Source organism: Sphaerodactylus townsendi, linkage group LG05, assembly GCF_021028975.2.
Source record: "Sphaerodactylus townsendi isolate TG3544 linkage group LG05, MPM_Stown_v2.3, whole genome shotgun sequence".
Taxonomy (NCBI): Eukaryota; Metazoa; Chordata; class Lepidosauria; order Squamata; family Sphaerodactylidae; genus Sphaerodactylus; species Sphaerodactylus townsendi.
This window is the reverse complement of record NC_059429.1, coordinates 37,314,434-37,328,475: the sequence shown is the minus strand read 5'-3', so window position 1 is coordinate 37,328,475 and position 14,042 is coordinate 37,314,434. Positions and strand designations below refer to the sequence as shown.

General features: G+C 39.0%; 1 protein-coding gene across 1 annotated transcript in view; it reads right to left on the bottom strand.

The window, feature by feature from the left end:
* The window catches only part of COL11A1 (collagen type XI alpha 1 chain), a 309,931-nt gene that overhangs the window by 153,569 nt on the left and 142,320 nt on the right, over window positions 1-14,042 (bottom strand). The window contains exons 16-23 of the mRNA XM_048496576.1: window positions 13,888-13,941; window positions 12,090-12,143; window positions 11,909-11,962; window positions 10,167-10,220; window positions 2,887-2,940; window positions 2,745-2,789; window positions 315-368; window positions 173-217 (exon numbers count right to left, since the gene is read on the bottom strand). Coding sequence (XP_048352533.1) covers window positions 173-217; window positions 315-368; window positions 2,745-2,789; window positions 2,887-2,940; window positions 10,167-10,220; window positions 11,909-11,962; window positions 12,090-12,143; window positions 13,888-13,941 — 414 coding nt within the window. The remainder of the gene's footprint in view (window positions 1-172; window positions 218-314; window positions 369-2,744; window positions 2,790-2,886; window positions 2,941-10,166; window positions 10,221-11,908; window positions 11,963-12,089; window positions 12,144-13,887; window positions 13,942-14,042) is intronic.

The window sequence follows — 14,042 nt, the reverse complement described above, 5'->3', positions numbered from 1 at the left end:
TACTGTATATCAGCATTATGTATCATACAAACAATTCACTTCAGAAGCATCACACAATTAGATTAAAGATAACAGACTCTATTCTGAGAAGATTCATTTCATAATTTATTTTCAAGGATCCTATGAAATTTGTATTGCTCTCCAAAATAATCCTACTGAAGTTCCAACCTACCAAGTTTCCTTTGGGACCTTGTGGGCCATCGACACCTGCAATTCCCTATGCAAAAGAACAGAATAAAAACAATACCTGTTACTGTCATATCTGTGAAAAATATCAAAATATATGATAAGAAATTTCTTTATGAAATACATACATGTTGTCCTGGGGGGCCAGGTGACCCTCTTGGGCCCAGTAATCCTCGTTGACCCTGTTTTTTTTTAAAAAAGAAAACATTAGTTAGGTCTCTAGTTAACACAGCATGTAAGGAATGTTAGGTCTTTAGTTTACACAGCATGTATGGTAAACAGAAACCTATACAAAAATGGCCCATATGAAGTGTGGTTCTTTTCTCTGTACATACGAGGTCTTGCACAACTGGAAATGTATTTTTCTGTCTCCAGAAAAATGCTGTGATAATAAAACTTTACCATGTACATAAGACTAAAGACCTCTTGTGGGCCGTTTCCGTACAGTCAAAATATCCTGAGTTGAGCAAGAAAAATATCCTGTGCAGCCGAGAATTCGCACAGTTCCAGTGTTCCCCGTGATATTTCCCTTACCCCGGGATTTAAAAAAATTGCCAGTTTGGAGATTCTTTTACATAATCCCAGTGTGACCCTGCTTGTGCCTGCTACCATGCAAAAACCAGTCGGGATCAGGACCAGTTTATTTCACTTGCCTTCTTGTTTCCCAGTCTTGAAAAGAGAGGTGTAGTGGGAAAAAAACTGCCAAATTTAAAAATAGGATAAGAATTCAGATCCTTCCTCTAGCTCTCACTGGTTATGGGAAACAGCATGATAAGGCAAGATGGCACCAAAGTCCATTATAGGAAATTGGGCTGTGTTGTAGCTAATTTATCTAAGACACACATTCAACTTACAGAACATTGTCGATGGTGGCCTTTATAACCCCCATAACCCTTTTTAATGACATGCTCTCTTTTATCTTGTATAATATTGTAACTTGAATGCATAATACTTCTCAAAAGCAAAAAAAGAACATTATAGTATGTAGCGCCATCAATGGGGTCAGGATATGTCAGGTCTAAAACATTACAGGAACTATTATGAGAATCAGTCTGCGGGGAAAAAATCACACAGACTGACTGTTCTACAATCAAATTCCATTTTAACCAAGTGCTCACTGCAGGTATTCTGAGGCATTTATTCAAAACCATTTCCACTACACTTAGAACGTCTGTCTGTTGACTTTAACCTTAGATGGTTTGCTGAAGTCATCACCATAGCTTCAGCTTCTGGCAGTAAAATGGTTTGATTTTTCGGGGGGGGAGCAATTCATAGGAATGTAAATTTGACTGCTGTTGTAAAGGAATACAGTGGCAACCCACTGACCAATTAACACCGGCTTTGTGACTCTGCATATCTGTGGTATACATATCCATGGTATAAGAGAATAACTAATAGTCTTCTAGTGGTATTGCAGTAATTTAGTTAATTACATTGATTCAGACACTTTTGCACATTTTACCCATTAAAAGTTTTCACAAAATGGGCTGGATCCCACCATATATTTTTGCAGACAAAAGAAGAATGTTTTTTGCTGATTCTCCACAAAAGACGTCAAATTTGATCCTTGTTCTATTCCTGGAGGTGCTCTTTCCCCAAGAGAAGCGGGGGGGCGGGATTTTATGCTGCAATGGGAGGGAGGTGAAGAATTTGTGTTCCTCTGCTAGAAATCTTTATACCAGGAATAATAATTTGATGGATCCAAACTATTTTCAATCAATAAGTGATATCACTATGAGGTATGTATATATAATGATATTCTATAATGATATTCTAAAGTTGCATTCTCACTAACATCAATGTTTTTTTAAAAAAACTTTATGCTTGTAAACAGCAGGTTCATACAGGTCACAGATACACAGAATCTGGAAATATGCAGCTGTCCTCTCACCATATCCCATATAGAACATAGGTAACTGGATTCCTACGTACATACATGTGAACACAAGGTTACTCAGTAATCCATCCCGTTTTAAAAAGTGGAAACATCATGCAAGTGAGATGTACATGAGTACAAATGTACGCATATAGGCACCTGCACAATGTACCATATGTGACAGAGGGCACACAGAAACCTAAGACACACTCCTGGAACTTGTTTGAATACGCAATGAAACTGAATGAACCAATTCAAAGAATTTCAGTATGTAGTGAAACAACACCAACTAGGAATGGCAAGATTATGGGGCCATAAAATATTTCAACCAATGTATCCATAAATTGCCCCCATGATAAATGTTGAAAACAATGTAAGGTCTTAATATCTCTGTGATCATGAGTAAAAGACTGAAAATTCCAAAAGCTGAAAAAGAGAATGTTCTGAGGATGCACATTAGTGATCAAACTAATGGCTAGTAGCAGTTTTAATGGGAAAAAGCATCCCATGTGTGGGATGAATTTGTCCCCAAGGCATCATTTGATTCACAAATTATATCCAAAGCTGACAGTAACTTTACAGGGACAAATGAAATTACAATAGAGCCTTCATTTGAATACTTGTCCAGCATGAAAAATTCAGGACACGCTGTGAATAATGAACTATAAGGAACTTTACTTACAGCTTCACCTGGGAGGCCTCTTGGTCCCACCTCTCCGTCCTCTCCCTGTTGATATTAAATTGAATCAAATGGTTAATATATATGTGTAAAAGCACCTCCCTTAAATTATACTGAGTGCTAAACAGTAAACCTATTAACATACTCTCATTCCATCTTCACCAGGAGCACCAGGAGGTCCTTGGGGTCCACGATCTCCCTAGATATGAGAAAAACCATGTCACATCCATACTTACACATGAAGGATTGTGATTGTGCATCAGCATATTGAAATTGGCACATAGAATCTATGCAAGCTTGAATTTCCTGCTGACATGTCACAACATATCTGGACTCACACAGACACAAATCTCTGTGCTTGCTATCATTCTACAAAGGACTGGATTTAAAATCCTTGGCCACAATTCAAAAGAAGAGTAAGGCATACTCAACTCCTTTGAAATCAGCAAGCTTAGCTATGCTGAACTTGGTGTTAGAGTCATATGGGTCATGTTTAACATACTATATAATTGTACATACACATTCTTCCTGATGGTGTTCATGGGCTGCTAGAAGTATAGGCGGCATTGTGGATAAGTTGGAACAATAGCCTGGTATCTTTCCTGGCATATTAAAGCCATTTCTCTCTCACACTCACATACATTCATCTTATGCTAACAGTCATACAAAGAGGCAGCTTGCATATGTGAATCATAGATATAAACAGAAAGTATATACGTTTCTCACTAAATATCACCAAGTGAAGTGCTTTTAACAGAATCAGTCTGTCCACCTTATTGTTGTAAGCCATCCTCAGCCTGTCATGGGCAAAGGAAGCCTATATAATGAATGAATGAATGAATGAATGAATGAATGAATGAATGAATGAATGAATGAATGAATGAATGAATGAATGAAGTAGTAATTAGAAGACAAGTATGGAAGTTATGAGAAACTGTGGTATGTATTGCTGTGTGAATGGGACCTTTACAGCCCAATCCAGATACGGGGGATGGGTGCCAAAAAGGTGGCGTAACTCCGAAGCCCTGGTCACAGTGTCCCCAGTCCGAAAGCCCAGGTGGAAGCCAACTAAAGTTGTCTCCACCACTGGGAACACCCCAGGCCAACCACCCCCCACATCCTGGTGTCCAATCATACACCAGCGTTTCTTCACAGTGGTGCCCACTTCCGGGTTTTGCCACTGCAGAGCATCCAGCCACTAGTGCCTTTGCCCTCTCTACCATATAGATTCCCCTTGAACTAGTGTTGAGGGTAAACATGTTGGCACAGCCTGGTGTCATACCCACAACCCATTCACCTCGACACCTGGATTGAGATGTTAAGGGAACTATGTTAGATATGTTTTCTAGACTGTGCAAAGGTCCATCATAACTCCAATGAAAAAGGCTTTTATTTCTCTATGGTTTGAAAAAAAAGGGAGTTGCTTTAATGAAATATATGTTCAGAATCTGATTATTCAGAACTTCAGATTCAAAATTTGACAGTTAGATATCATATTCTACACCATTTGTAAGTGTTCAGTGCTTATTGTAGGGATACTTGTGTATGCATTTGTGTAACAAATGTTTCAGCACCAGCAAGGAAAGTTTTGAAAATTATCAGATGTATATGAACTTTAATATACAGGAAACATGCCTCTAGAAATTTGTTGAGTCAGATATTCACCTAGGGTGGGCATCAGAAAGGCCATAGAGAGAAGTAAGAAATGAAATGACTAATGAGTGGTAATAGCTCAGTCTTGGTACTTCTCATTTGTGTTATGACTAGCTAAGCAACTTCTATAAGAAACTCCATCTCATTTGTTAAGACAGAAAAAAGGAAACAATTTCATAAAATCTAACCACCACCATAGATTGTTTAATTAGTTGCTTCCCCCCCCCGCCCCCCCCCCCCCGTGGTAAGCCATAACTGAAACTTTGCTATGATATAGTAAAAGCCATCTATTCATTTTGAAAGACCAAGAAATCATGGATTTTAAATCCTGCCAATGAAAATGGAACAATGACTGTCACCCATGAAATAACCAGAGGTTGGCTTGTTGTTAACAGATCTTTACTTAGAGGAACCATTAGTTCAGCATTGATGACCTTTCCCTCACAGTTTTGGAATGGCAAAAAAAGGGACTCATGGAGAGAACTAACCTGAGGTAGCATTTGCAAATTGCTAAGCTGCCATAACTCTATCTAATAGTGAACTTACTAACTCCTGAGCAGATGACAAAAGCAGCAAAACCTGGCCACTTACAGACTAGTCTCCAACAGTCTGATAAAGACTACTGTACTTCAAATGTGGGATGCTGAGAATGGTTAAACGTAAGTCATTGGAGCAAAACAAGGGAGAAGATATTAGACTGCTCAAGCCTCCAAGAGTTCATTAATGTTTGAAGGGTGAGAACTAGAGAACTGATAAATTTGAGGTATGGAACCAAACTGTCTCCTCTTCCTATAATTCTTTGCTGGCTTTTTGCCTACCACTATCTCTAATAGCCAAGTGTCTATCTCAAGTTACGATAATGGAAATAGCAAATATGGTCCATCCACAGATATGGTCAGAATTGCAACTACTTGGGAAACTCCCCAGATGTGCAAAACAATATGATTTTGCAAATTAACTTAAAGGGGGGAAAAGTTTAAAATGGCATAATGAAGTATAAATAGGCTCCAGAAGGGTTACAATGTTGAGAACCACTGTGTGTCAGTTAACACAAAAACAAAGTGTATGGGAGAGAGAGTTCTTGAACAGTGGGAGGAATGATAAATGCAATCTTGAGCTTAAATATGCAACTAGATTCCTGAAACAATACCATCCTTGTAATTTTTTTAAAGTGTAAAACACAGCAGATTTGTTAAGTAGTTCTACATAGTCATTCTACTTTGAGTAATTCATAATCATTCGACTACAGTGATTCTCACCTGTATTTAGCCCTTTGATTCAATGAAGAGTTTAAAAGCTTCAAGTGATGAACAGTTTGATGTGTTTAGCTAAATGCTAATATACCTGTTATCTCTGAAAGGTTGCTCATTCTGTTCTTCTATATATTTTACCACTAATATGACCATCATGATGACAAGCCATTTGTGTATGGAGAGAAGACTTGCAAATTACAATAAATTTGTGGGTGCAATGTATCCCCTTCACACCCACACAAGTTTCCCTGTTCACAATGGCCAGTTTATCTAGTGTACTTATCACAATAGCATCCCCAAATGCAAGGCTATGACTATCTCCATAAGAATGAACTGGATCCATTCATTCTTATGAGATAATAAAAGGGATGGAATTGAAACAAAATTTGGGTGGTGGCAAGTCAAATCTGCTTCTTATCAGTTGTAACCCATAATCTCAGGTATGAATAATTAAGTATATTCTTATATCCCTTCACATACATAGTGCCAACCTACCTTCTGTTACACTAGTTATATTACTTTCAGACACATTTGTAAACAGAAACTGACAAAAATTAGTCACCATTATCCATGTGCCAATGCAGGCTTACACATCCAAATGTCATGTGCACCAAAAGAGACAAATCTTTCCAAATGCTTATTAGTTTATTTCTTTTACTAAGGATTGAGTTTTCTACATGCTCAGTATGTGCTTTGCCTCTGACCCAGAACCCTTTCTGTGACCTGGATCCAAACTCTAATTACATGGCTTCAGTAGCAGAAATCACCGCTCTAGCGCTTGTGTGGCCTATTGTTCTACTGATTCAATAGAGGGCCATTTCTATTAACCCCCATACTTGTTTCCTCCCTCAGAGTTTACCACACTATTCCTGAACATTCCTAGATCTTAGAAGCAGATTTTGGGGAAGGGGGAAGACAGGGGACTATGTCCTTTCCCTTGATACTCACCTGGCACCTATGTTGCTTTCTTCTAGACACTGGGCCAAAAACCTTCTGTTCACCCAGGCTTTTAATTAAGGAGTTGATTTTTAAACATTATTTTAGCTGGGAAACTGTTTCTTTAAACGGTCTGCGGTCTGTATTTATTATTGATGTTTTTGTTTTGGGCTACAACTATTTTTTTTAGCTGGATTTATTTATTTATTTATTTTAATGATTTTGTTTTGTAAGCCACCTCAGAGAAGTTCCCAGGGAGAAAGCAATTTCCCCCCCTAAATAAGTAAACAGCACAAAGAATAGAAAGTTACAAAGCTCCTTTCCATGAGCAAAGGTCTGCTCAGTTATCTGGCTCCAATGGCATGGAAGTCTATTAGTCCCCTTACTGAGAAAATATTACCACTGTTTAAAAGCCTTCACATCCTACTTCCCACACATATAGTATTTAATTACAGAAGTTCAAGCCTAAATTCTTTGCAAAGTGTTATACTGTGCATGGGTCTTGAATTTATAGGCTAGTTCATTTGATTTTAACTGAAGTGGAACCTTTTTGTTTTCTCAAAATCAGGCCTGTCATGCTTTTAGTTTTTGGCAGCCTTTGGAAAGCTCTACAGTTGTTGGGTTTTTTAAAGAACCTCAACTGTGTGCCTACTATATGATTGAAGCCCTTAGTTCAAAGTATTAAAATTAATGATGGTGTATTTGCAAAACAAAAGTGCCAGCAGAATTCACGGCCTTGGGAAAGAGCAAAAAAGATAGTTGCTTTCATTGCACACATACAAGTTGCACAAAATTGCTAACTCTGTCATACTGCATTAGATGACAGGCAGAGGTTCTTTGGCTCCAAGACAATTTGGAAACGTTTATTCAGCCACACAGAAGAATGTAAAGTATGTGCAAGCTGTACTTAATTGCAGAGTGCCCTCTGCTGGTCACCTACATTCTTGATTTCATTCTCAAGAAGTTGCATGTTTTTGTACTTGTACATTTAGCAATAGAAACATCATGGCTACTGAATGAAGCTTGTTAAAACCCTTAAGTCACAATGTCAGTGAATGTCAACTCATACATGACATGGATCAAGGGCAGCAAATGTCAAGTGGTATATTCGCCAACAAGTAACAGTCATACTGCAGTTGCATCATGACATCATATGGGGGACAACAAATACTGTAGACATAGCAAATCTCCAAATCAGAAAACCTTCAGTGAAAACAAAACTGAAAGCATGTGAGTAGTTTGGGCTTATCTTCAATTTAACTAACGTCTCCTTACTCTTCTGTCATAACTTTCCTTCTACTGTTTCATGTACTTAATACTCCATATTTTGACCCAGATGAGAGGATAATCCTGCAGCTTGAATCAGGAAACTGGTGTAAACGTTTAAGCACTGCAAAAGAAAGGTACCGGTGATATGGAAATTCTGGATTGGTTTGGCCTGATATAAATTCTAGAAGCTGCCAAGGACATTTTTTGGTTCCAGGTAAAGCCATTGAGACCAAGGTCATTAGGAACTACATTCATGTGTGGGCACTTATATTCCTGGTGTAACTTCAAAACAAATATGCCAACATTTATCAGGAATTCAAGGTGCTGCTTTTACAGCCCAGCCAATTCCTGTGGCTAGCAACTTGCAAATGCTATGGCTAGATGGAGGAGGAAGTGTTTCTTGCTGGTTTTCCCATGCCGGTTTTAATGTTTTGATCGATCTGAATTACTCTTGGGCAGTTGTATAAGAATAGTTTCCTTCTGTTGCAAAATCAAAATGGAAGTGACAAATGGAAAAGAGATATTCTATTCCTGCTGGAACCTCACAATATTCAGCCTGAAAGATTAACAATAACAATATCAAACACTTGAGACTACTTCCTTTGATCAAGACATTTAGAAGGGGATATAAGAAGAGTTGATGTTTATAACCCCACTTTTCTCTACCTTTAAGGAGTGTCAAAGTGGCTCACTATCATCTTCCCTTCCTTTCCTCACAACAGACACCTTGTGAGGTAGGTGGGGCTGAGAGAATTCTCAGAGAACTGTGACTAGCCTGAGGTCACCCAGCAGGCTTCAGGTGCAGGAGTAGGGAAATAAACCCAGTTCACCAAATTAGTGCTGCCCATGTGGAAGATTAGACTCTGCTGCTCTTAAACACTACACCACACTGGCTCTTGAGGAACCATTTCATACTTTACTTAGGATTTGTGTTTGCCAGAGTTAAACCAGTTTCCCTTACCTTATACATATGAAATGTGAACTATGCATAAATATCAGGGAAGCCACAACAAAACAACTGCTTCATAAAGTGGCTTTTCAAAAAGAACAACTGAGTGTCACTTCAAGGTTGCATTCAAGCAGAACAACAAACCACAGCAAACAAATTAAAATTGATGAACTAGCTAGGTTTTTTACTCACATTTGGTAGACAGAGCATAACATAACATCTGAATGCAACCTAAGTATTTCTAGAGGTGATTTTTACAAAATTGGGAGATTCACCTTAAGCTAATTTGGAGGGATGCAATGAAATAACTAGAACCATCTTAGGAAATGAGACATGAAGTCACACAGAGTGTACAAACTTATTGTGAGAAAGCAAGTGGATCAAACCAACTGGGCTTAATCTAAAGCGGATATTATGTATTAATTATTTAGGGTCTTTAATGCATCTTAGGTGCCAAGTGAGCTTCAAAGGGGAGGGCATTCTGACAGTGAGGAGCCACCACAGAAAATGCTTGGTATCCAGTCACCACACACATCACATCTAAAAACTGGGACAGAGAAAGCAGGGTTTGAGAAACAGAACTTAATTGACAAGTTGGAAAATATGGGAAGTGATGTTCCTTCAAGTACTCTGTCCCCAAGCTATCTAGGGCTTTAAAGTTAAGATTTAGCACTCAGAATGTGAATAACCTGTGTTTTTCAGCACACAGGTGATTCAATCCCTGTAAGTGACCCGACAATAGCCTGGCTGGCACACTTTGGCCCCTGTGAAGTTTCCAAACCATTTTCCAAAGCAGCCAAACACAGGGTGCATCACAATAATCAGGCATGGATCACTGTGGTCAGATCCCCTTTTTCAAGGAACAGCCATAGCTCACAAACCAGCTAAAGTCGACAGAAGACCCTATGAGCCTCAGATGAGACATGAACCTTCAACCATAGGATCTAGTAGCACACTTGGCTGATGGTATCAAAAACTTGGCTGATGGTATCAAAAACCACTGAGACTTACAGGACTTGAAGAAGAACTGATGGAATGAGACTAAGGTATTTCCCAAAGATGGTCATGAAAGGAAAGGAGAATTATGCCAGAAAAATAAACATGTTATCACTCCCGTTTATTCCTCATGTTGATGATGCACAGAAGCTGAAGTCTTTGATTCAAAGCTGCTACCTTTGCAATTACTTCAGAGAACTTTTATTGACTTTCATAAATATATTCCAGTTTGACTAGCAGGAAGAATAACAACACTGTCATGACAGAAGCATGAAATATTACAACTGCTTTGGCCAACAGCTGCAGGTACAATTTTTACTGAAGCCATATTTTGATCTGTTTTCAGATAAACATGAATCTTTTTCTTACCCTGTTACCTTTATCACCAGGTAAACCAGGAAGGCCATCAAAACCTCTGTCACCCTAGTGGGTAAAAAGAGTGTTAGTAATTCACTGTTGCAGTTTGTAAAAGTTTTAATAACCTGCAAAAACTTGCTATAAATCTATTCTATTGGCATGTTCATTGGCCCAGCTTCTACTGAAGTTGCATGTTGCTTGGTATATGCCAGAAAACAAAATTTGCTATACTACTGAAGGTCTATATTATGTTGTAGACCTTGAAAATGATACAGAGATAGCCCTGTTTGATGGCACAATAAATCTCACATATTTTTATTGTGTGTATTCTTCACACCTTTGAATGTTCAACCTGTTGAATACTGCTGAATTATTCCTTTTAAATTAGCTAGCAAGTATTTATTTTTATTTTGTTTTATTTCTATCCTGCCCCTTTTTTCCTCATTGCAGAAGGGCTCAAGGAGGCTAAGAACATATAACATCCATGATTAAAATCCATAAATATATGACCATTCAAAATTAATATCAGATTAAAATAAATATAACCAAAAATTCAAAGATGGCATATAATAATCTCCACCCAAGGGAAGGGTAAGACCCAACCTATGTTGGCACTAGGCTGGAACTAACATTGCAGGGGAGGGATTGACATATCCAGTGCCCCCAAAAGCTTCCACCAGAGACCAGAAGGAACACAGGCAAGTGGATGGGGCAGATCAGCTAATGTCATAACCTTTTGTTGCCCTCAACAATAAGCTGATAGTACAACCCTTGGGAACAATCCAGACAATGGGCTGAACACACAGGAAATGACTATAACACAAGTTAATTAATTTAGTTGTGGGAAAATGAGTGTGTACATGCATCACAGGTTTTCATAGGACTATCTTGTATCCCTCCAGCATATTCATCCTGCTATCCCCCTAATCCACCTAGTCCACTCCTAGTCTGAAACTTACTGTTTGGGAGCATAGATGAGCCAATTGTGAAAAGTAATGGCTTATAAGATACAATAAATTCATGCTCAGGGAACATGCAGGGAGAGAATGGAAAATATTTTACTGAACCCTACTTTCCCAGCACCCATTGTGGGGATGGATCATTCCCATACAAATAGAAGCATCAGATGAAATCATCTGTAACTTGATTAATATATTGTAAGCATTCAAATAGATCCTTCTATGGGTGGAAGTCATAGAAAGGAGCCTTTGTGACTCATAAATGGCTATGCCAGAAATTGTAGGACCTCGGAAGACAAAAGCCATGAAAGACTGAGGAATAGTGCAGTGAAGGGGAAAACTAGCAAGATTAAGTAGAAAAACTAGTAGGAGCCAACCCATTATGAATGCATTTATAATTATAGATAGCTGTTAAGGCTTAATTTGGTAAAACTCATGACAATTTTCTTACCCAAAGAAATCAGTGTAAGTAATCTAGTTATCTCTATGAACTAGTATGTGGATGAGCTACTGTCCAGTATGGAATTAAGTGAGTGTTAAGTGAGTCAATCTAGTACTTGTATGTGCCAGGGTCTTTATGAAACTATGATAGTATATATAAAAGTGCAGAAATAGCCAGAACTGTGACATTAGAAATTAGTCTTAATTTTTTATTATGATCAATTAGTTGCCATTAATTCTGAATGTAAGTCTGCTCAGATTCAGTGCTGTTTGTTTCCCAGGAGGAAGAAATTTGGTTTTTAACTAAAACACATCAGGAAAATATCTAGCTATAAAATACTTATATTTACTCACCTTAGAGCCAGTTTCTCCTGGCATCCCTCTAGCTCCATCAGCACCTGGACGACCCTGGGGAAAAAAAAGGAAGCACTTTAATGCCCAATGCACAGTGCCACAAGTACATTTACTGCTGTTCAATGTGTGTGTGAACATATTTTCACCCCACCTGAGCTGTTTATAAGTATGAAATACCTACTCGCTTGCCAGGTTTTCCAGGAAGACCAGCTGGTCCTTGTATACCTCGAGGGCCCTGAAAACAAGCAAGATATGCTGACTACAACCATTCGAGATAATCAGCAGCACCACAATAATATGCTCTTAATTATCCACCTCAAAGTTATTTTGATGTGCAACCCCACCCCCACCATAAATTAGGAGGCCACCACGGGTTTTTAAAGCCCACATTATTAATGTATCAATTTCAAAAGTAACCCTGCACAGTTTGAAAAATTCAGTGAAATCAGTTTGTGAAAGTTGAAAAGTCAGGATGTTCCATTTATCTACAGAGAAAATCTACACAGAGGCCAAATTCCCACTGAAAATTTAGTCTAGATACAACCAAGTTTCAAAAGAATCAGTACCTTTTCATCCAGGTTCCAACATCTTCACTGCAGCGTGTTTCTAGTGAAGACATCTAGCCCTGCCCCGGGGTGTGTGTGTGTGTGTGTGTGCCTGCTGTCAGGGGTGCAATTGTTAAGCTAGCAGCACCAAATTTTCAGAGTATCTTTAAAAGACACTCCTAATGATACCACCGAGTGTGGTGAAGTTTGGTTCATGGGGTCCAAAGTTATGGACCCTCAAATGCGTAGCCCCATCTCCTATTAGCTCCCATTGGAAACAATGGGGGATGGGGCACCCCCTTTGGGAGTCCATAGCTTTGGACTCCCAGAATCAAACTTCACAAAACCTGGGTGGTATTAGTAGGAGATTCTCCTGATGATACCACCCAGATTTGGTGAAGTTTGGTTCATGGGGACCAAAGTAATGGACCCTCAAACGTGTAGCCCCATCTCCTATTAGCTCCCATGGGAGTGTTTTTTCACAAAGGTGCATATACAAGCAGGTCCAGGAAAATCTCATGATAATGGGGGGGGGGGGGGGTGCCGGAAATTGGACTGATCTGTGTTCCATGGTTCGGCTGTGAGGAGATCTCGAGGGAACCTGGATATTTCAGGTGACGATCCCAGGATTAATCGCCAGTGAGGAAATCATCAGAGGGACAACAGAAATTCTGTCTACTCTGGACTTTGAAGCCCATATCCAGTATTGTTGAGGGGGTAAATTAGAGATACAAAATTCCTGGGACCAGAATTGCACTGGTGGCCCAAGGAACAAGGGAAGGTTTTGCTGATAGTTAGAAGCAGGTTATTTGTTCTGATCTTGTGTGTGTTCTTCTGATGTGTGAAGAAATTGTTGTCTGGAGGCCCATAGTAGGTCTCAATGCCATGACCATGCAAAATATTTTACTATTGCATTCTACAAACTGGGAACCAGTAAGGAATTCTTAGGATGAAAGAACAGCTAGAAATTACCTCCTTTGCACTCAAGGTTCTATAACCTTCAACATCAGCTAATTTGAGCAGGGGATACTCAAGCAACAGCAAAAAACCTTATATGTGACCATATGCAGGGTCAGTGTTCAGAACTGTAGAAATGCATACAGGAAAAACAAGAAACCAGTTTCATAACCCTAATTTCTAGGCCAAATCCCACATGCCCCCAAACCCTTATTTAAACCCTTATTCAGGCCCTGAAATAATAGTCTCAAGAAGCAGTTTATACAAGTCTGATATCTGGTGGTCCTTGAAGCCACTGCCCCCAAACTCAGGTTTTTTTGCTTATTATACCTACTTGGGACAGGATGTGATGATGTGCTGTACTTTAAGACACAGAACAATCCTAAGCAGGACTACTCAGATCCATACAATAGGAAAGTGTTTGGAAGACTGCACTGCTAGGAAAGTGTTTGCAAGACTGGACTGGCAGCATCTTACCTGGGGACCTGGATCACCGCCATCCCCTTTGGCACCTGAAGATCCAGGACTACCCTATATGACAAATGTAAAACATTATTTTAACTTTGTTTAAGACATATTCTGACCACAGAAACCAAACAATACTTTCCCACTGCTAAATATTACATTAGAGA